The sequence below is a fragment of the Ambystoma mexicanum genome, chromosome 9, assembly GCF_040938575.1.
Source record: "Ambystoma mexicanum isolate Mex_15411 chromosome 9, UKY_AmexF1_1, whole genome shotgun sequence".
NCBI lineage: Eukaryota > Metazoa > Chordata > Amphibia > Caudata > Ambystomatidae > Ambystoma > Ambystoma mexicanum.
This window is the reverse complement of record NC_090931.1, coordinates 13600920-13622673: the sequence shown is the minus strand read 5'-3', so window position 1 is coordinate 13622673 and position 21754 is coordinate 13600920. Positions and strand designations below refer to the sequence as shown.

Here is a 21754-nt window from a genome sequence, read left to right as displayed (position 1 = left end):
TGTTCTGGACCGAAGTACGGCGAGGGAAACAAAGGCTTCTATGTGCTATACCCAAACATGTATCACATTTCGGCTCAGAGGTGGTTGGTAAAACAGGTCCTTCACCTTCATTCAAGAAGATTTCTCTTAGTCCTTCAATCCGATTAGAACACACGTGTTCAAGTGAACCTCTTTGACAAAAAATGAATTATCCAATGTGCCCGAATCATTGATTATTGACCATTTGAAAAAATATGCGGATTTCATTTATATGGTGGGCATCTCCACAAATTAGAAGTAGGAGATCTTAAGCAACGTAGGTTGTGGCGCAATCAGTCCTCCATCTTGGGCTCTGCCTGCCATCGCCATCTTGCTTTGCTTGTCACACACTTAATGTCATCGGTCCGTTGGGCTTGTGTTACCGTCAGATTTTGGATTCCTTGTGCCATAGACTTGTGTTACAAGTATGGTGTCCTCTTGTAGCGCCCTGGATTGTTGTGTCCTTGTATCACCAGGCTTATATCACAGACTTTGGTGTCCTCATGTCCTCATGTCCTCATGTCATCGAATTCATGATAAGGTATTTGGTGTCCTCGTGTTGCCACAAATGTCACAAACTTTGGTGGCCATGTGTCATCGGGATTGTCTTTTGGAGTTTAGGTGAGAAAGAGTTCACTTATTTTAGAAGATCCAGGAAAAAGCCCTTTGTAGCTGTCGTGAAGAACTGGTCGCGGCTGCTGGATTGGAATGAGTAAAGACTCTTCGTGCTCCGGTGATGAGCCTGAGGACTGGCACGGTGGCCCAAGGATCCGCCTAGAGGAACCACACCAATGTTAGAGTAAAGGATGTCGCTATTCTCGCTTGATTCGGCAGCGATCGGCCGACCGTTGGTAGCAATGGCTTTCTGACCGTCAGTATTATTTGCTGTAAAGGTACCCCTGACCCGGTCCTGGAGCAAAGGTGTCTTGCTTCTATGAGAGAGAGGGGCGTTTGTGGTTCCCCTGGAACCATCATTTCACTATATAAGGACATGGGCAGGCTACGCTTAACGGCTCCAAAGGTCCTGTAGTTGGGCACAGAATGGTAAAGCTTGGTCTTTGGCTGCCATGAGTCAACAGTGGGAAACATGGAGAAGCTTAGCTCTCTGTGGAACTCACACCAGCTAAAGGCTCAGCGAGCTTCAGAGGAATCACAGGGCCGAGCTTCAGAGGAATCACAGCTTTGTTGAGGGGCCTGAGCTTCAGAGGAATCACGGCTGTCCTGAGGGGCCCGAGCTTCAGAAGAATCACGGCTTCGCTGAGGGGCCCGAGCTGCAGAGGAATCACGGCTGCGTTGAGGGGCCCGAGCTTCAGAGGAATCACGGGCCGAGCTTCAGAGGAATCACGGCTGTCCTGAGGGGCCCGAGCTTCAGAGGAATCACGGCTGTGCTGAGGGGCCCGAGCTGCAGAGGAATCATGGCTGTGCTGAGGGGCCCGAGCTTCAGAGGAATCACATCTGCGTTGAGGGGCCTGAGCTTCAGAGGAATCACGGCTGCGTTGAGGGGCCCGAGCTTCAGAGGAATCACGGCTGCGATGAGGGGCCCGAGCTTCAGAGGAATCACGGCTGTGATGAGGGGCCCGAGCTTCAGAGGAATCACGGCTGTGATGAGGGGCCCGAGCTGCAGAGGAATCACGGCTGTGATGAGGGGCCCGAGCTGCAGAGGAATCTCGGCTGTGCTGAGGGGCCCGAGCTGCAGAGGAATCACGGCTGTGCTGAGGGGCCCGAGCTTCAGAGGAATCACGGCTGCGCTGAGGGGCCCGAGCTTCAGAGGAATCACGGCTGTGATGAGGGGCCTGAGTTTCAGAGGAATCACGGCTGCGCTGAGGGGCCCGAGCTGCAGAGGAATCACGGCTATGCTGAGGGGCCCGAGCTTCGGAGGAATCACGGCTGCGCTGAGGGGTCCGAGCTTCAGAGGAATCACGGCTGTGATGAGGGGCCCGAGCTTCGGAGGAATCACGGCTGTGATGAGGGGCCTGAGCTTCAGAGGAATCACGGCTGTGATGAGGGGCCCGAGCTTCAGAGGAATCACGGCTGTGCTGAGGGGCCCGAGCTTCAGAGGAATCACAGCTGTGATGAGGGGCCCGAGCTTCAGAGGAATCACGGCTGTGATGAGGGGCCCGAGCTTCAGAGGAATCACGGGCCGAGCTTCAGAGGAATCACGGCTGTGATGAGGGGCCCGAGCTTCAGAGGAGTCACGGGCCGAGCTTCAGAGGAATCACGGCTGCGATGAGGGGCCCGAGCTTCAGAGGAAACACGGCTGTGATGAGGGGCCAGAGCTTCAGAGGAATCACGGCTGCGATGAGGGGCCTGAGCTTCAGAGGAATCACTGCTGTGATGAGGGGCCCGAGCTTCAGAGGAATCACGGCTGTCCTGAGGGGCCCGAGCTTCAGAGGAATCATGGCTGTGATGAGGGGCCTGAGCTTCAGAGGAATCACGGCTGTGATGAGGGGCCTGAGCTTCAGAGGAATCACGGCTGTGATGAGGGGCCAGAGCTTCAGAGGAATCACCGCTGCGCTGAGGGGCCTGAGCTTCAGAGGAATCACGGCTGTGATGAGGGGCCCGAGCTTCAGAGGAATCACGGCTGCGCTGAGGGGCCCGAGCTGCAGAGGAATCACGGCTGTGATGAGGGGCCTGAGCTTCAGAGGAATCACGGCTGTGATGAGGGGCCTGAGCTTCAGAGGAATCACGGCTGCGCGGAGGGGCCCGAGCTTCAGAGGAATCACGGCTGTGATGAGGGGCCTGAGCTTCAGAGGAATCACGGCTGCGATGAGGGGCCCGAGCTTCAGAGGAATCACGACTGTGATGAGGGGCCTGAGCTTCAGAGGAATCACTGCTGTGATGAGGGGCCCGAGCTTCAGAGGAATCACGGCTGTGATGAGGGGCCCGAGCTTCAGAGGAATCACGGGACGAGCTTCAGAGGAATCACGGCTGCGCTGAGGGGCCCGAGCTGCCGAGAAATCACGGCTGTGATGAGGGGCCCGAGCTTCAGAGGAATCACGGCTGTGATGAGGGGCCTGAGCTTCAGAGGAATCACGGCTGCGCTGAGGGGCCCGAGCTTCAGAGGAATCACGGCTGTGATGAGGGGCCTGAGCTTCAGAGGAATCACGGCTGCGATGAGGGGCCCGAGCTGCAGAGGAATCACGGCTGTGATAAGGGGCCCGAGCTCCAGAGGAATCACAGCTGTGTTGAGGGGCCCTTCTGGGTGCATCCCAGTGGAGGCATTTAGCGTCTGAAAGATGTCACCTCAGTTGTGCTGGCCTTAAACCACTGACGAAGAACCTCAGGGGAACCCCAGTACTAGAGCCAGCGGAGTCCTTCATTCGGACAAACATTGGGAACGAGATCTCCAAGGGTTCAAGGCTTGGAAGATCCCTCCTGGGGCCACTGATCTCATCGGGGGGATTGCTGAAGACAAACGATGACTAACATCGAAGTGCCTTTTGTCAATAATGAACTTCTTGAAGTAATCCAGTTGAGGTTTCTTAAAAATGCCATCCCCGAAGGCACGAAGAGACATGGGGCCTGATTCATGGAACGTTTTCCTATGGGATTGCGCCATTATAAATCACGTCCATGAATCAGGCCCATGGTATCCCAGAGAGCAGGGCTCCCAGGTGTGCTCTGGCGCAAACCTTCGAGACAGGGCGCATGTGGGTCTGCTGCCAAGAAATCTTTCTCACTGGACAGGCCCACCAGGAACCTGGGTTTAACGTGGCATAACAGAAGGGGAGCATTGCGCCAGTCCCAGAACGCCACTCATACATATCAAGCTCGTGCTAATGAAAGGCAAAGATTCCAAGACCCTTACCTCAACAACGTGCGTTCAACTCATTGAGCTAACTTACCTCCTTACTGGTCCTTCGACATCTCCCTGATGTACTTCCAACTGTGCCTGATAGCACCCCCAATTTCCTTTCAATCCCCCAACGCTCTTGCAAATCTCCCAATATACTCTTAAAATCTCATCCAACCTTCTCTGGAAACCTTCTGCATTTAGGATCAGACTACAAGGCAGCACATGTTCCGGAAGCACCTCAAGACCTTCCTCTTTGCTTCTGCCTTTGCCCCCGCTGTCCCCTGCTGATCTGTTCTCTCTCTCGGCACCATGCACCTGGCCACCCTCTTTCCTACGGGGCCAGGTACCTGCTCACCCTGCTACCCTCCTGCACTGCCTCCGGGCCACCCCTTGCACTGGAGTCAGTATCTGTACCCATACAGTCCCCACCCACTTCTCTTCTGCACTTATTCAGACATACCCTATCTGCTTAACCTAGCACTTGCCACTTGCTGGCTGCACTACCACCGTTATTTATTTATTGTACTTATCTATTTATTCTGTTCTCTCCTTTGTTCCGCACTTTGCACTCCTCCCCTTCCCTCTCCCATGCACTTGCGCGTTCTCAATGTCACTGGGCCTAGTAAGATGATCGTTGTTTTTGTTCTCCCCTCTTCCCCTCCCTTTATGGACTCAACCTGAGAACCAGGGCACGCCCCACAGCATTACATGTCCCAATTCTGCACCCTTCTCTGAAGTTACCTCATACTTGCCACATGATCCATTCCAATCTGTAGGCGCTTACCCAGTCCTGTTTTTTTCTTTGCATTCTGGGATTTGTAGTTGCACTTTTCCCATTATAAAACACTCAGACTACAAGTCCCAGAATGCAAAGAAAAAAACAATACGGGATAAGCACCTACAGATTGGAATGGCTCATGTTGGCAACTATGTTACCCCGAGATGTTTGCAACCTGCCTCGCTGCGCTCTCTGCAAACCTCATGCAAATAGAGTGCATTGTGGGAGATGTAGTGTTGTAACTGGAGCATACCAAGTACAATTCTTACTGAAGGCTACTTGGGAGAAATTACCTTAACGTGCCAGTCCTGAACTAACAAGCTATATTCCTGGCAGAATAGCTCAGGGGGACACGCTTGTCTTGGAATCAAGACAACACAGAAGCATATAGGTTCGAACCCTGGTCCCAGCAGAACTCTGGCAATAAAGCACGATCTACCAATCCAAGTAACTCCATTCTCCACCAGTCAGAGATGCGGATCATAACATAGAGGGCCAATTACTGCACTCAGTCGGTAGGGGCATCCCCCAAAATACAGCTGGGCCCGAGGTGACCTCTGCTGCTCTCTCCCCACGCGCATAATAACCCAACCTTCCAGACTGTGGCTGACGCAGAAACACTGCCTGCGTGAGAAGGCATGTGGCCGCAGCCATGTCGAAGGGGAAGCAATACCTTCTCACTTTGCCACACACTGACTCACAGTCGGGGACACACTGAACAACCATTGGAATCGGATGCACATGTTTCTGGTATCATGGACTGCTTTGGGCCAGGCCAGGTACCATGAACGGCTTTGGGGCAGGCCAGGGATCATGGACTTCTTTGTGGCATGAAAGGGATCATGGACTGCTTTGGGGCAGGCCAGAGATCATGGACTGCTTTGGGGCATGACAGGGATCATGGACTGCTTTGGGGCAGGCCAGAGATCATGGGCTACTTTGGGGCAGGCCAGGGATCATGGACTGCTTTGGGGCAGGCCAGAATCATGGACTACTTTGGGGCAGGTCAGGGATAATTGACTGCTTTGGGGCAGGCCAGCCTGACCAGGGATCATGGACTGCTTTGCAGCATGCCAAAGATCATGGACTGCTTTGGGGCAGGTCAGGGATCATGGACTGCTTTGGGGCAGGCCAGGGATCATGGACTGCTTTGGGGCAGGCCAGAGATCATGGACTACTTTGAGGCAGGCCAGGGATCATGGACTGCTTTGGGGCAGGCCAGAGATCATGGACTACTTTGGAGCAGGCCAGGGATAATTGACTGCTTTGGGGCAGACCAGCCTGGCCAGGGATCATGGACTGCTTTGCAGCATGCCAAAGATTATGGACTGCTTTGGGGCAGGCCAGGGATCATGGACTGCTTTGGGGCAGGCCAGGGATCATGGACTGCTTTTCGGCATGCCAGGGACCATGGACTGCTTTGCGGCATGCCAGGGATCATGGACTACTTTGCGGCATGCCAGGGATCATGGCCTGCTTTGGGGCAGGCCAAGGATCATGGACTACTTTGAGGCAGGCCAGGGATCATGCACTGCTTTGAGGCAGGCCAGGGATCATGCACTGCTTTTGGGCAGGCCAGAGATCATGGACTGCTTTGGGGCAGGCCAGGGATCATGGACTGCTTTGGGGCAGGTCAGGGATCATGGACTGCCTTGGGGCAGGCCAGGGATCATGGACTGCCTTGGGGCAGGCCAGGGTTAATAGACTGCTTTGGGCCAGGTCAGCCTGGCCAGGAATCATGGACTGCTTTGCAGCATGCCAGGGATCATGGACTGCTTTGGGGCAGGCCAGGGATCATGGATTGCTTTGGGGCAGGCCAGAGATCATGGACAACTTTGGGGCAGGCCAAGGATCATGGACTACTTTGCAACATGCCAGGGAGCATGGACTGCTTTGGGGCAGGCCACCAGGGATCATGGACTGCTATGGGGCAGACCAGTCTGGCCATGGATCATGGGCTGCTTTGGGGGCAGGGCAGGGAACATTGACTGGTTTGGGGTAGGGAAGGTACCATGGACTTCAAGCCAGGGACCTTTCCTTTATTTGTTCTCTCCATTTTTTTCTAATACTATAGTTCTGGCTGACTTCAGCTAGATCTAAATAGACTACTTATTCAGCAAGAAACTTGGGGAAAGAGTGGTATGACTGGCCCAACATTGCAAACACATTTAGAGCAGCTTTCAACGCTCAGCATGCGGCTCTACGGGGCAGGTAGGTTTCTGCTGCTCTGGCTTTTTTCACTAGTAGATGCCATTGTGGGTGGGTGGATGTTGAGGGCGGGAAGGAGGGCACTGGCAGCAGGGGTGAACTGGCCTAGCTGCTCTGCCACCAGTAGGGGCTCGTGCAGCGTGGGCAGCCATATTCATGCCAGTTTCCAATGCATTGTGTTCCATTGTTCTATAACACTCTTACCTCCTACTGTTGATGCCATGTCTACCCCCTGACCCCACCCTGTGCGTAGATCTACCTGATGGAGCACCCACCTGCACAGCCCTTGCTCGCAATAATTACAAGGATGTGGCCCTGTGGTGCTCATGGAGTGGGGGCCTGCCCCCAGCACGGCTGCGCTGGCTCAAGTCCAGCGACGCAGAGAGCGACATCGAGGCCTATTCCAACGTCACCCGGATCAAAAGAGGAGCTGAGATCCGCAACGACAGCAGCTACACCTGCATCATCTCCCACCCAGGACTCCGGGGGGACGCCGTGTGCCGGACCACCGTATGTGAGTAGCATGCTGATGTGCACACACGCACATTAAGATTGTGTGAAAGTGTGCATGCCCTGCAGCATGTTGTGAGTGGGGGTGCCTGATGAGGCGAAGCAAGCACCCTGGGGTCTCCCTGGAGCAGCCACAGGCCCACCTCTGCTGGCTGCTTCGCAGAGAGTCATGGATTAGGTGGTGCCCCCCACGGAGCCCCTGGCTTAAGCTTCTTCCCCAGTGCTTTAAGTGGGGCGAGACATTTAAGGAGGGTGGGGACTCATGTGGGGCGTGGCTTGCATGATAGGCGTGGCCTAAGAATTGATGGGCGTGGCCTAAAGACGAACATGTAAAAATGGTCTGGCCTACATTACTGAGTACATGATATGACATGATATGATATGGCATCTGTAACACGCCTATACACAAGTGTTTCAAGGCGCGATGAGGCGGGGGGGGGAACAAGGGGAAGACAGACAACGATCCTACTAGGCCAGGTGTCATTCAGATCGTGCAAGTGCAAGGGTAGAGGGGAAGGGAAAAGTGCAAGGGGGAAAGGGAGAGGGGAAAGTGCAGTACAGGGTTAATAGCATACAGGATAAAAAACAAGGGCCAGCTAGTGGCAAGTGCGAGGAAATTGCAGACAAGTGCTGGGAAGGGGGGCTGTAGGGATACATACACAGTCCCGCAGTGCAGGGGTTGCCAGGGAGGCAGTGCAGGGGAGAGTGGCTGGGCCAATGACCGAGAGCGGTGAGAGTGGCCCAGGTGCAGATTCAGTGCAGTTTCAGTAAGTTTAGCAGGGGAGAGGGGGAGAGAAAGCAGAGGCAAAGAGGAAGCTTTTGAGGTGCTTCCGGAACCGGAGATGGTTCTCCTCAAGTTTCAGGGAGGCATAACACAGTCTGCTTGCTACATGCCTTAAAGTACTACAAATCAAAGCTCAAGGTCATTATTTATTTTTTGGGACCCTTAACTGGGGTGGACAAGATGTGTACCTGCTGTCGAGATGCAACTTGAAGATTCATTCAAAATTGTTTATTTGTACTATGTCCTAGCAGTTATATGATATGATATGGCATTTATAACGCGCCTATACACAAGTGTTTCAATAGCATTCAATATGATAGGAGAGACACGTGTTATCTTTCCCCAAACATGGAAGCCTTTCTTCAGAGCCCACATCACTGGTAGACTTGCGAGGGCCTTTTGTTCAGACTTCAAGTCAGCAACATCTGCATAGGCAACAGCAGAGTTGGATGTCCCCCGCGCAGTCATGATTTCAGAGGCACTGAGATGGCAGCAATCAATCATCTAATCCCTTTTAGTGCATGAGCTCAGCAGCTGAAAATGAAGCGCTACATCTTTTTTTATAACACAATGCACAAGCAGCTGAAAATGAAGCGCTACATCTTTTTTATAACAGAATGCACAGTGCAATGTTCACTTCCACTTATATTTCTCCTAGACCAAGCTGCTTGCCACACATCCTTGTTGCTGGCTGGCAAAGCCAACCAGTGAGTCCGTGTTGAAGGCATTGAGTGCAACACTGGGAACAACTTGCAGGCAGTCAAATAAGGGCAGAGCTTAGTGTTAATGGCGAAATGGAGGGCAGAGAACTGCACTGAACTTGGCAATGGGGGCAGAACAGGGCACTGAGGGGTAAACTGGACAGAGCTCGAACTGAGGGCATAAGGGCAACATAATTTGTCACTGAGAGGTCACGCTTTGTTTTAAGTGCACCCCGATTTACAAAACACAAACGGAACAATGTTTTTGCAGCAGCTTCAAAGAGCCACAGGCAGCCTCGGACTGGCCTGTGGGGCAATAGGCTCATGGGCGAAACCAAAAACACAAAATACTGGTGTGGGCACGTTTTTTTGGTCAAATTGGACCACTTTTTAGCCAATTTGGGCCAGTTTGATGAGTTAATTCACTGTGTGGCGAGTAGTTTTGACCAGTGTCACTGAAGAAATATTCTGTAAATATTCTTTACGTTTGCATGTCACTTTGTCCAAAACGTCCCATTATTATTATCATTATTTTTTTTATACTTGATTTAATTGTATAAAACATTTTTTACAAGACTAGTTGCCCAAGTTAAACAAAGTCATTTAGGGTTTCCTGTCGAGTTCTGTCAATGCCAGACTTTTCGACTATCTCTGTATTTCTACGAGCCGTGAACATCAAGTGAGTCGCCAATACTTTGCAAGAATCCCAGCAGCGCTATGATCCACGACGTCTTTTCCCCACTCATGAGCCAGCACCACCATTCTTGCACGTTTCCAAAACAGGTGCCCTAGATGTAGTGAGCGGGGAGCTGTGTAGCAAAAGATGTTTGATTGTTTCCGTCCTCTCAGGCAGCTGGGCAAACCGGCATGATTTTGCTTCCGATTGGTTCCTTCTTGCCAGGATTTCCCTCGTGTGTAGGATGTTTAGACTCCCCATTAGCACACAGAAAGGGACGTGTCTCTGCTGCTGCCCTGTGCGCATTGCCCAGCAGGGAGGGAAAGGACAAGGGCGATGAAAGCTCCGGAAGGGATGTCGGGGCGGCAGGTTTGACAGGAAGTGACAGGACATGGGTGATGAAAGCTCCGGAAGGGATGTCGGGGCGGCAGGTTTGACAGGAAGTGACAGGACATGGGTGATGCAAGCTCCGGAAGGGATGTCGGGGCGGCAGGTTTGACAAGAAGTGACAGGACATGGGTGATGAAAGCTCCGGAAGGCATGTCGGGGCGGCAGGTTTGACAGGAAGTGACAGGACATGGGTGATGAAAGCTCCGGAAGGGATGTCGGGGCGGCAGGTTTGACAAGAAGTGACAGGACATGGGTGATGAAAGCTCCGGAAGGCATGTCGGGGCGGCAGGTTTGACAGGAAGTGACAGGACATGGGTGATGAAAGCTCCGGAAGGCATGTCGGGGCGGCAGGTTTGACAGGAAGTGACAGGACATGGGCGATGAAAGCTCCGGAAGGGATGTCGGGGCGGCAGGTTTGACAGGAAGTGACAGGACATGGGCGATGAAAGCCCCGGAAGGGATGTCGGGGCGGCAGGTTTGACAGGAAGTGACAGGACATGGGTGATGAAAGCTCCGGAAGGCATGTCGGGGCGGCAGGTTTGACAGGAGGTGACAGGACATGGGCGATGAAAGCTCCGGAAGGGATGTCGGGGCGGCAGGTTTGACAGGAGGTGACAGGACATGGGCGATGAAAGCTCCGGAAGGGATGTCGGGGCGGGAGGTTTGACAGGAAGTGACAGCACATCGGCGATGAAAGCTCCGGAAGGGATGTCGGGGCGGCAGGTTTGACAGGAAGTGACAGGACATGGGCGATGAAAGCTCCGGAAGGGATGTCGGGGCGGCAGGTTTGACAGGAAGTGACAGGACATGGGCGATGAAAGCTCCGGAAGGGATGTCGGGGCGGCAGGTTTGACAGGAAGTGACAGGACATGGGCGATGAAAGCTCCGGAAGGGATGTCGGGGCGGCAGGTTTGACAGGAAGGGACCAAAAGTCCATCAAGGCATTTTCTGAGGAGACATCCCGTATGCAATGGCCCCCTTTGGCTGCAACTAAAATGGAGGAGGTGCAGGCGCTGCTCTGGATGAGGAATTTCAGACACAATATGCCACACGCTTTAGGATCTAGGGATTATGCCACCATGCTGGAGAATATTAGACCTTTGCCACGTGCCAGAGAATTCCAAAAACAGGCAGAGGTTTGCTGATACCCCTTTCTCTCTCAAATAACCGTTGCCACGTGCAATAACTAGGAAATATGCTGCCGGTTGGAAGAGCCAGAGAGTTCCACAAACGGGGAAGAGCTTTGCCGATACCCCTTTCTCTCGAAAATAACCGTTGGCCTCTTTTTCACTGGTGCCCAAGACAATTTTACAGGGGACTGTGCAATGTGGGCGACGGGCACAAAGGCGCTCGAATGGAGGAAAACAAGCTTTGCGAATCGGGAAAAAGATGAAGGAATAAAGAGGCGAGGGAAGAGGGCAAGAGATGTGTCTGTTGCAGTTTCAGGTGGTCGAGGGGAACCCACTGGAGTGAGAAGTTGGCCTCGACCAGCAAAGCCAGTGGCAGTCAGGCAGCAGTCGCTTATCGTGGATACATGGCTTCTCCTTCTCATCAGGTGCGTCCTTGGTGGTCGTCGGTGGCAGCAGTCGCTTACCGTGGATGCATGGCTTCTTCTCATCGGGTGCGTAGTGCGTTCTTAGTGGTCGTCGGTGGCAGCAGTCGCTTACAGTGGATGTGTGGCTTCTCCTTCTCATCGGGTGCGTCGTGCATTCTTGGTGGTCGCCGGAGGCAGCTGTCGCTTACCGTGGATGTGTGGCTTCTCCTCATCGGGTGCGTTCTTGGTGCTCGTTGGTGGCAGCAGTCGCTTACCGTGAATGCATGGTTTCTCCTTCTCATCGGGTGCGTGGTGCGTTCTTGGTGGTTGTCGGTGGAAGCATTGGCTTACCGTGGATGCGTGGCTTCTCCTTCTCATCGGGTGCGTGGTGCGTTCTTGGTGGTTGTCGGTGGCAGCAGTGGCTTACCGTGGATGCGTGGCTTCTCCTTCTCATCGGGTGCGTGGTGCGTTCTTGGTGGTTGTCGGTGGCAGCAGTGGCTTACCGTGGATGCGTGGCTTCTCCTTCTCATCGGGTGCGTGGTGCGTTCTTGGTGGTGGTCAGTGGCAGCAGGAGCTTGGAGTCCGGTGTGCAAGCAGGTAAGCAAATCCAAAATGGTGCAAGCCGCGCACCCTTTTATCAGGGCTGGCCTGGGACTCTAACTTCCTATAGTGGCACTCGTGAGGGGTCGCAAGAGGAAGTTACAGTTTTGAAACGCTGTGCATTTCCTACAGGCAGCTTTGACTGACAGAAGTGCCAGCCAGCCAAAGCGTTGCTCAAACATTTTGCGGGATGATGTGACTGGCTGGCACTTCTGTCAGTCACAGCTGTTGCCTGACTCCATCATGGCGGGCTCCTCTCCTGTCATGATTGCAGCCATGATGGGATGATAACCCGCCATGGCATAGTGGGATGGGGGACCCATGCAGGGCCTGGCTCAGTCTGACTTTTTGGAGACTGCCGGGGCCTGACCTCGGCTGGCCCCGGCTCACTTAAAACACTGTTCTTCACTAAATATTCCATTGTGGGGCTCGGAACATTTTCAGCGTCTCAAAACCTACCCCTCCCAGAAGCAACAGCAATTAAAAAATGGATGTCCCAGGAGTCTCTTGGGACTCTGCCCCTCCTTGCAAACCAGGATGGCCACATACACCCTCTGACAATACGAGACCACGTGTTTAGCGTTCGTGTATATGGTCACATGGCGCTGAAAGGGTTAACTAATGGCATATCATGTGGGATGAGCACACCCAAAGGATGGGAGTCATTATGCCCTTGACGGCTGGGGAACTAGGAGTAGAGATCAGCAGGGGGCCCACCTCTGTTCCCTACGCAGGGGGCTGCACCCTGCTAAGTCTACGGTGTGCCTTCCAAACGAGAGGTCAGTGCTCTACAAACATGCAAACTGCTCTGCCTTCGTAACCCCCTGGGCAGATCCCCGATCTCTTACCGGGATCCCCAAGAGGAAGAAGGTTTTATTAATGCTTGTTTTGTAACACTGGTGACTCCAATATCTGCAGGTATTCTCTACCTTGGAGCATTGAAGGACTCACGATGGGTGGGTTGCGTCGGAGTGAGGAAGTAAACACTGGACGAGCGAGCTCCACTAGTATACATGGGGAACTTCACAATGCAGAGAAAGCACCTGAGAGGCTCTCCAAATCCCACGTCCAAGGACCCAAGAGGGAAGCATTCCACCTTCCCGGTGACGAGCGGGGCGCAGGCTCTCTCAGGGAAGGCGAGCATGTGCAGATCAAAGTCTGAAGATTCTGCAGGGCTTTAAAGTGATGTCAGATGTTTCCAAGCACTTTGAGGTCAACGACACCACTAGCCATTGACGCAGTGGAGTAACTTTGCAGATAATGTTGGGGGGGACATGGGTAGAGTGGAGGGAGTGCGGGGTATGGCTCTTAGGGATCGTTTCGGCCAAATTGTTCAATAAAATTTGGTTGAATGGTAGATTTGACTGAATTTGGTCACCACCATTAGTTTGAAGCCGAAGATGCCCAACATGAAGAGCTGGGGCTGCGGGGGTGTCCCCCGGCCCCCATGTTTGGTATTTTTGACTTCGGCGGTTGCAAGGCCCTCCCACTTCCTCAGCATTGGTGGTAAGGTACCCAAAAAAAAAAAAGAAAACAGGCCCTTCACCGTCAGATCCGACCCTTGTTAGATGGATGGATCTGACTGTGCAGGGTATAGGAGAGGCGGTGGATGGAGAAAAGGTAAGTAGGGGGCGTTTATGGGTGTACTGGCTGTTTGGGGGGGCATGGGTTTGGTTTTTTGTACCTCGGTCAAACAACCTAAATCCCTGAGGGATAACACTAGACTACTAGACAACAAGAGCCCATTGTTGACGCTCTGTTATAACTTTTATAAGACTGGTGGCCTAGCTTTAAAATTCAATTGGGCCTTGACACATCTTCAGCCAGCCTGCCATGCACCCAGTGACACAACATGACATTCACAAACTTAATTCCAAAAGAACATACAAACAATGCATTATTTATCATTCATTCAGACACAAATGTCAACACACACATGTGCTTGCATACACTCTCACTCACACACAAATGCACCCAGTACCTCCATTGACATACACTGTGTGCACACATTTATATGTACATATACAATAACACATGGAAGCAGTGGCACAACCTCCATTGAGCAGACCAGACTTATCACTCCCTGATCCCTGAAATGTTGTGCTGAGTTGACCTGACCTAGCTGAACTATAAAGCCATGGCCGAAATGAAGAGATTCACTGGAATGTCAGCAATTCCCTTGATTTTTCCTTTAATTCAAAGGCAGAAGCCATCGGTTAATGCAGTGCAGTGGGTGACCTCAGGAGGATGGCTCAGTGGCAACGTGCTTGCTCGCCATGCAAGCAAGACGACACAGAGCACCACAGGTTCGATCCCTGAGCCTGCGCATAGAAACCTGTGGGTATTAAGCACGTTATAAGTAACCTATCATATCATCATATCAAGTATACTTGGTATCAATTTTTAAATGACATATATCTCCAAACTTGGGTTCTGTAGAGCACCTTATATGTCTACGTGCTGATAGAGTTTTTGTACAAGATTCTGACTGATTAAAATTAAGGTATGTTTTCCTGTGTCCAAATGGCTCCAAGCAGAGGAGTACCAAGCGGGAGAGGCAGGGGGGGCAAGCTGCCCCACGTGGCTCTTTTAAGACCGTGACATTTTTCATTGGGACAACTCTCCCATTCGGCACATCAAAGAGGGCACCCAACAGCAAAGGTGTCCCGCTGGCAGGACATTGTGTGCTGAGCAATTCCTGCACAGCACGCTCATTGTCCTGAAGCAGGACACCTTACCCGTTCCGAATGGTAGAGGTGTCCCACTGCCAGGACAATGTCCCAAGGAGCTACGGACAGCAGAGGGTCCTCACGTTGCTCTGTATTAACAGAGCAATACAATGTGTGCCATTAGGCAGTGATGGGAGGAAGGGAGGTACTATTAGCAGGGACTTTTGTCCCTTTAGAAATATGAATGGGAGGGAGTGATCAGAAGTGAGAAGGGTGCATAATGTTGCATGCTGCACGAAATAATGACTATGGCTTCAAAACCCAAGGGTGATTTGTCATACCACATTAATCAACATGATGCTATTGTGACTTTGCATGCAGAATGGGGAGAATAAAACTAAAGCCGTACTCCCATTTGCTCAAAAGATTTCTATGACAATGTATATAGTGTATGGTTAATTTACTATGAAAGGCTAGTTCATTATGTAATGTGGTTTGCTTCCAAGGCTTTGCTATAAATAATTATTTAAGCAAATTAAATGTAAAGCAAAACCTTAATAAATATCTATATCAACTAAACCTGGAAAGATGAACGCGGTTGCTTAAACTGTCCACATCCCAGTTTCACCATTTAACAAATTGTGTGATCCTGAGCAAATCATTTAATCACATTGTGCCTTATCTGCAGCTCTGCAAGTGACTCTGATTCCCTTCAAAGCTTATGTTAATGTATCATGATATTATGATGGAAAAGCCGAATGACTATAGAGTTGCTCCACATATAACAAAAGTGCAATTTAGGTATTTTGCACCACAAAGTTATTTGTCACTTGGCTTATTTATGGAAACTTATTCTAAAGTCGCATTCATGGTGCCTTCAAGTATGAAGGACCCATGATGCGCCTTGCAATGTCCTTTTCTGTGAAGTCACTTCTGTTGGTGCAATCCATATAATAATTAGGAGGTTTGCATGTATTTAGCCTCAGAGGGCTTGGACAGAGGTCTAATAGATGAGTTTCCTGCATCTGGAATGATCCTGCAGTTTTATTTTTGTTGGTGTGTGTTAAAATGACATCTTTCACTAATGTTACAAAAAATGTGGGCAGGCGTAGATGGTTTGGGGCGCAAATGAGACCGTGTGGAATTCCACACACTGCGTTTCTTTGCTCACCCCACCACCCTCTCCCCCCACACACACTTTTACAATGCTGGATACTCACCTGCTTAGTTTGGTAAGTGAAACAGTTTTTGGTGTCCTGTTGCCTGAACCATGACACCCATTTACTAATTTGCCCTAAATCGCTCTGAAAAAGTGTCTGCAAAACTCGAAATACTTTTTGCCAGTTTGGTGAAGATTATTTTTGGCAGCAGGTCTCCTAAAAGTGTGCTTTTAACACAAGATCCCATACGGTTCCTTCTGCGCACCTAGAGCAAAAACTGCTTAACAAAAGTTCACCATGTTTGGAAGCCGTATAGCACTCAAATTTATTTCACAGAGTTTGCAGAGTGCAACAGTTTTGGGTCACAGGTTTTCTCAGCTTGACTCTTTCCACTCTACTTGGGGAGGGCGCACCTTCCGCCAACTTCATTTTAAAATTAGGAGGGTGGTGCTTCAGTAGCATCTGAAAAGTGGCAAGACAAATTTTAGAGGCGTTGCAGAGCTGTAGCTTGCCACATAGAATGCACCCTGTGTTATTGTTAGTCTGTCTTCATACCTGGGGCCTTAATGTGTGCTGTGAGCTCTGCTCACATTGTCCAAGTGTGACACGCCCCCTCACTAGGATCAGCCCGCAGACCAGCCCCCCCAACAAACATACACTATTAAACATTATAAAAAACAAAAACCAAAAGTACCTCTGCTCTGCTTTCAAATGCCCACCCGGGCCATGTCTCATATTACACCGACCTAACCTCTTCACACTCGCGCACCTCCAGACAGAAACCAGCAAGCTGAATGAGCTTCCTAGTTCCTGTCTGTGTGTCGTATGAACACAAAGCCGGAAAGCGATTCTCTGCGCTGTGGCCCCTGGAAGTGCTGCTGCTAGTGTGGCAGCACAGGCCCCAGGCCATGCAACACCCAGTTCAGCACTCTGGCTGCTGACTTTGAGTCAGGTCAGCCAGGGTGAGGGACTGAGCCATGTAGGGCATCCCGGCCCTAAATGTGTTGCTGCACGGCTGCCAGGCATCTCAGCATTATGTAATGAGATAGCGCAAGCCTTGTTGGGCACCCCAGCTGGGCACACGCTGTCCAATTACATAATTGATGATGAGGCATGCCACAGAAGTTGGAGGGGACAAAACCCCCTGTCCCCCCCATAATTACGCCCATGCATTGACGTACCTATGACTAGGTTCTCATGGGCCTTGAAGATTCTCCCCACGCCCTCGACCATCTGTAATGTAATGGGCATTTGTATAGGGCCTTTCACCATTGATATGGTCTCAACGCGCAGGTATGGGCCATTTGTCGGAGAGTTATGGAATGCGTGTGTGCATCTTAGTCAATACGAAGGGAGGGTGACCGAGTCCCTGCTAGTCACCCATGTTGAGCTGACGGGTGGGTGGGTGGACAGAATGAGTCTGGAGAGAGTGCTGTTATGTGTGCAGGTAGACCACACTTTATCGTGGGAGGTAGCTGCATTCTAATGGCGGAGATATAAACTATTACTGTCAACTGCTAAAATGCGATACCTCTCAGGCTGGACCTTGTTTCTTCTTCCCCACATTCCCTCCACATGCCCTCCACATGCCCTCCACATGCCCTCCATGCTACACAATCATGCAGCACACTTATTGTTTTCTGTCTGTTTGGCTGCCTGGTGTGATTCTATCATTGCATTTTGCCTATGACCCTCTCCCTGCTACCTTTTGCCCCCCGCCCGTGTCCTCTTCCCACCATGGTGCTCTCCGTCACCCCTATTTTTTCAAACTGCTTCTCCATCTCCTACCCTCTCTCTCTCACAAAGTCTGGAAGAAAGAAACTAAAAAGGCACTCCTGAGTTCTAACCCTGGTCTGCCCATCGCAGACACCTACATCAATGTTTCCTCCAGACTATCAATGTCATCCTCTTTGCTGTGCCTTCTACTAACCTTTGGAACCCCCATATGGTTTCTGTCTACTCCCCTTTTTCTTCCTCACCCATTACTGGCGGCACTAGATGGGAAGTGCTCTTGGCTCACTTCGCATCCTCCAAATGCACCATTAATGTCTATCACAATGGCACTATCATGGCCCAGGGCTTTCAGCCCAACCTCTTTCTTCTGGACAGGCGTCTTCCTTCCCTCTTCAACTTCCCACCCTCTCCCCATCCACCCTTCCTTCCCTTATCCTCCCAGACCTTGCCCCCCAGGGGTAGCACTGCACCCCTATAACCCCTTCGTAAAACTTTTAAAAGGGGTCACCAGCTTCAATTAGCTACCCTCAACTCTCGCTTTGCCATTAAACACTCCTCTGACATCTGCCACTTCCTTGAAGACCTTGACATCCTTGCCCTCACTGAAACATGATTCAATGCCAGCTCTGTCACTGCTCTGGACACTCTTCTTCCTGATGGCTAAAATATCATATCCAACCCCAGATCACCCCAATCTTGTGGTGGAGTGGCTCTGATCTTCCCTCAGTGGGTTCCTGTCTCCATCATCCCCACTCAATCCTGCTCTTTCTTTGAAAGCCTAGCCTGCAGGCTGTCTGTCTCTCCTTCTTTCTCTGTGACCCTCACTACCATCTACAGACCCTCGGTCCTTCCTCCCTTTTCCTCTCTGGATGGGATGACCTCTCCTCCTCTCTTCTTGCCTCCTCCCCCAAATGTATTTTCCTTGGGGATTTCAACATCCATCTCAACTCCCCTGAGGTGGGCACCGTTCTCTTCCTTGACCTCTGCAACATTGTCTCCATCACTATCCTCCCCTCTGGCCCAACACCCTCTGCAGGGCATGCCCTGGATGCCCTCATCTCGACAGGCACCCCTCTTTCAAACTCCCTCACTACCCCTCTCTCCTGGTCTGACCACTCTCCTCTCTTCCTTCCTTGACCTCCACTGTGCCCAGTCTCATCCCCCCTCACTGCCAGCCTCATTCTCTGTCATTCGACCGATGAGGCGTGTGTCAGTCACTGCTTTTGCTTTCTCCTTCACCCCTCCCCGATCCCCTGCTTTTGACTCTCGCCCTACTCTGTCCTAACTAACCTCCATCTCTCTATCAATAACACCCTGGACATCATTGCCCCTGTCATGAGGACCCGCATGAAGCCAGCCGCCAAATGCAACTCTTTGTATGACTCTGGCTTAGCCACTTTGAAACGAAAGAGCTTCAGAGCGACGGTGGCAGATATCTAGCTCATCCCCTGACAAAACTGACCGGCCGCCGACTCCAAAGGCAATACCATCTTTCCATCTGCTCCAAGAAAAGAGCTCATGTCCCAACTCAAATCTCTGGGGCCACAAACAACACGGCAGAACTCTTTAAAATCTGAAAGGAACTCGCCAATCCTACCGCACTATCCTCTTCTCCTCCTCCTTCCCAGGCCTCATGCTCAGTACTGGCCTCCCACTTTTCCTCCAAAACTCTTGACATCCTGTACTCTCTGTCATCTGCTCCCTACCCCCACCACCCTCCTTTTTTCTTCTGACCCTCCTCTTTCTCCCCATACTTCCCTGCCTCTCTCCCATTGCACCAGATGAGATCTCTAGAGTGGTCCGCTCTATGAAAGTCTCCTCTAAACAGGTGCAACCCTGCTCCTCCAGAACCATCAAGGAAACATCAACACTCTTGCCCCTGCCTTGGCTGACCTCAGCAACCACTCCTTTGCCACAGGCTCTTTCCCCTCTTACCTGGCTAACTATCGACCAATCTCCATCGCCCCTTTCTTTGGCAAACTCATGGAGAGGCTGGTCAACCCCCAAATGACCCTCCACAGCCAAATGGTTGGCTGCCTCCATGAACACCAGTCCAGTTTCAGGGCAGCCAGAGGCACTGAAACTGCTCTCCTGAATACCTGAAAAGATCTACTCTCTAATCTGTTCTGATCTTCCTCGATCACTCCTCTGCTTTTGACACCGCCAACCACTCCATCCTCATAAACCGTCTCTGTGATACCCTAGGCATCACGGACAGGGCACTGGCATGGCTTACCTCTTTCCTCTCTAACAGACCCTCCCAAGTTCAAATGGGTCCTTTTCTCTCCTCCACCTCACTCTCCACCTGTGGCATCCCTCGGGGTACTATCCTATCGCCATGGTGCTTCAACATCTACCTGGCCCCACTGGCCACCTGATCTCCACCTACTCTCCTCACTTCCATTGTTACGCAGACGATGCACTCTCTTTCAGGCTGCCCTCCCCTACCTCCTCCACCTCTTCCTGCCTTATACCTGACTGCTATTCAGGAATGGTGCTCTGCCAATGATCTCTGCCTCAATGCCAGCAAGACGGAGATCATTCCCATTGAGATGCCTGCTTCTAGTTTCCCCCTCTCCCTCTGGCGTGACTCCTTGGGTCCCCTCCCTTCACCCACCTGTGAAGCAAAAAACCGTGGGATCATCTTTGACTCCTCTCTCCACACATCACAGACCTTGCCAAGAAGTCCAATTTTCAGCTTCACCTCCTCAGAGGCATTCTATTTTTCCTCACCTTCCCCCAGAACTTCAATGTCTCAGAGCCCTGGGTCTCTCTAGGCTTGACTACTGTAACAGCCTCTTCCGCAACCTTCCTCTTTCCTCCCTGCGCCCCCTTCAACTAATCCAGAATAGGACTGCAAGACTTATCCTTGGCCTCAAGCCCAGGGACCACATCTCTCTGATTCTAAAATCTCTCCACTGGCTCCCGGTGACTGCACAGATCAAATTCAAAACCCTCTGCATCATCCACAAGGCTGTCTGGGGCCTGGGACCCAGACAGCCTTGTGGATACTGACCAGCCAGAATCCTTCGGTCTTCTGGCTCCAACTCTCAAAAGGTCAAACGTTTCTCCATGCAGAGAGTGGGAGGTAGATCCCTCACCTCGGCTGGCGCCTCCCTCCCCCCTCAGACTTGAGCCGGATCTTCTCCAGTTCTAGAAACTTCTTAAGAACTTCATTTTTTCCTCTTCCTTCCCTCTCCCCCTCCCGTGCTAAACTCTCCACCTGTGTGCGACTGGGGCCTGGTCCCTTCAGAGTCATACAGAGACCAGGCCACCCCCTACCAGTCCCTCCCTGCATCCTCTGCCAGCACTTGCCCTCAGGCTCCCTTTCCCAGACTATCCCACCCCCGTCCTCCTGTCCACTGCACTTTTCCTGCCCTCACCCCCTCTTTGCCCTGGCACTAGTCACCTTGGCCTGAATAGCACCTGCCTGCCCCCACCCTGGGGGTTCCCACACTCTTGCACTTCTCCCTCTACCCGCCCTACCCCCTTGCATTTATCACCTCATCATGCAGTTGCACAGTAGGATTGTCACAAGGCCAATATAACCGTTTCTTTGCTCTTGTTGTTTTCTTATGATATCCCATGCCCCCCTTCTTATCTTGTGGCGCCTGGAAACACATGTATAGGTGCCATACAAATGTCCAATAAAATTTTAAAAATGAAAAATAAAATAAACCACTTGACACACCAAAGTGACAAGCCTTGGCATCTGACTGAAGTCCCAGCGAGGTCTGCCCAATGGCTCAAGAAAAACAAGTCTTCTTCTATCGCACTATGATGACATAAGGCTGCGTCCAACACTCACAAGTTGTGCTGAAAGGGAGGTGAACGTAAGACGATAGAGCTTTCAGTGGAGAAGACCCACCGTTAAGAGATTATTGAAGACTCCACTAGGAAGCCATGTCAGACCATCTAGTCATCCCTAGTAACTCTTTTCCATAGATGCGTTTGAAGGGCAAAGCAAGGACTGTGGTGAGCTCTACTATAAAACTGACTGGGCGTTGACAAGTGGATCCAAGATGGCGTAGACAGTAACGACAGAATATGACCTTATCAAACAAACATTTTGTGAGAGTGTGAAGCTGAGTGCTGAACACAATCTATTCCTGTTTGGGAACTGTTGCTGGAGGACCAAATTGCATGAGACATCGCCTACCAAAACGCCACCACAGTGCGGAGCGCTGCATGAGAAT

General features: G+C 51.6%; 1 protein-coding gene across 2 annotated transcripts in view; it reads left to right on the top strand.

Moving 5' to 3' along the window:
• The window catches only part of VSIG10L2 (V-set and immunoglobulin domain containing 10 like 2), a 488239-nt gene that overhangs the window by 130398 nt on the left and 336087 nt on the right, over positions 1-21754 (top strand). For both annotated transcript variants that reach the window (XM_069614080.1, XM_069614081.1), the window contains one exon: positions 7054-7314. In XM_069614080.1, coding sequence (XP_069470181.1) covers positions 7054-7314 — 261 coding nt within the window. The remainder of the gene's footprint in view (positions 1-7053; positions 7315-21754) is intronic.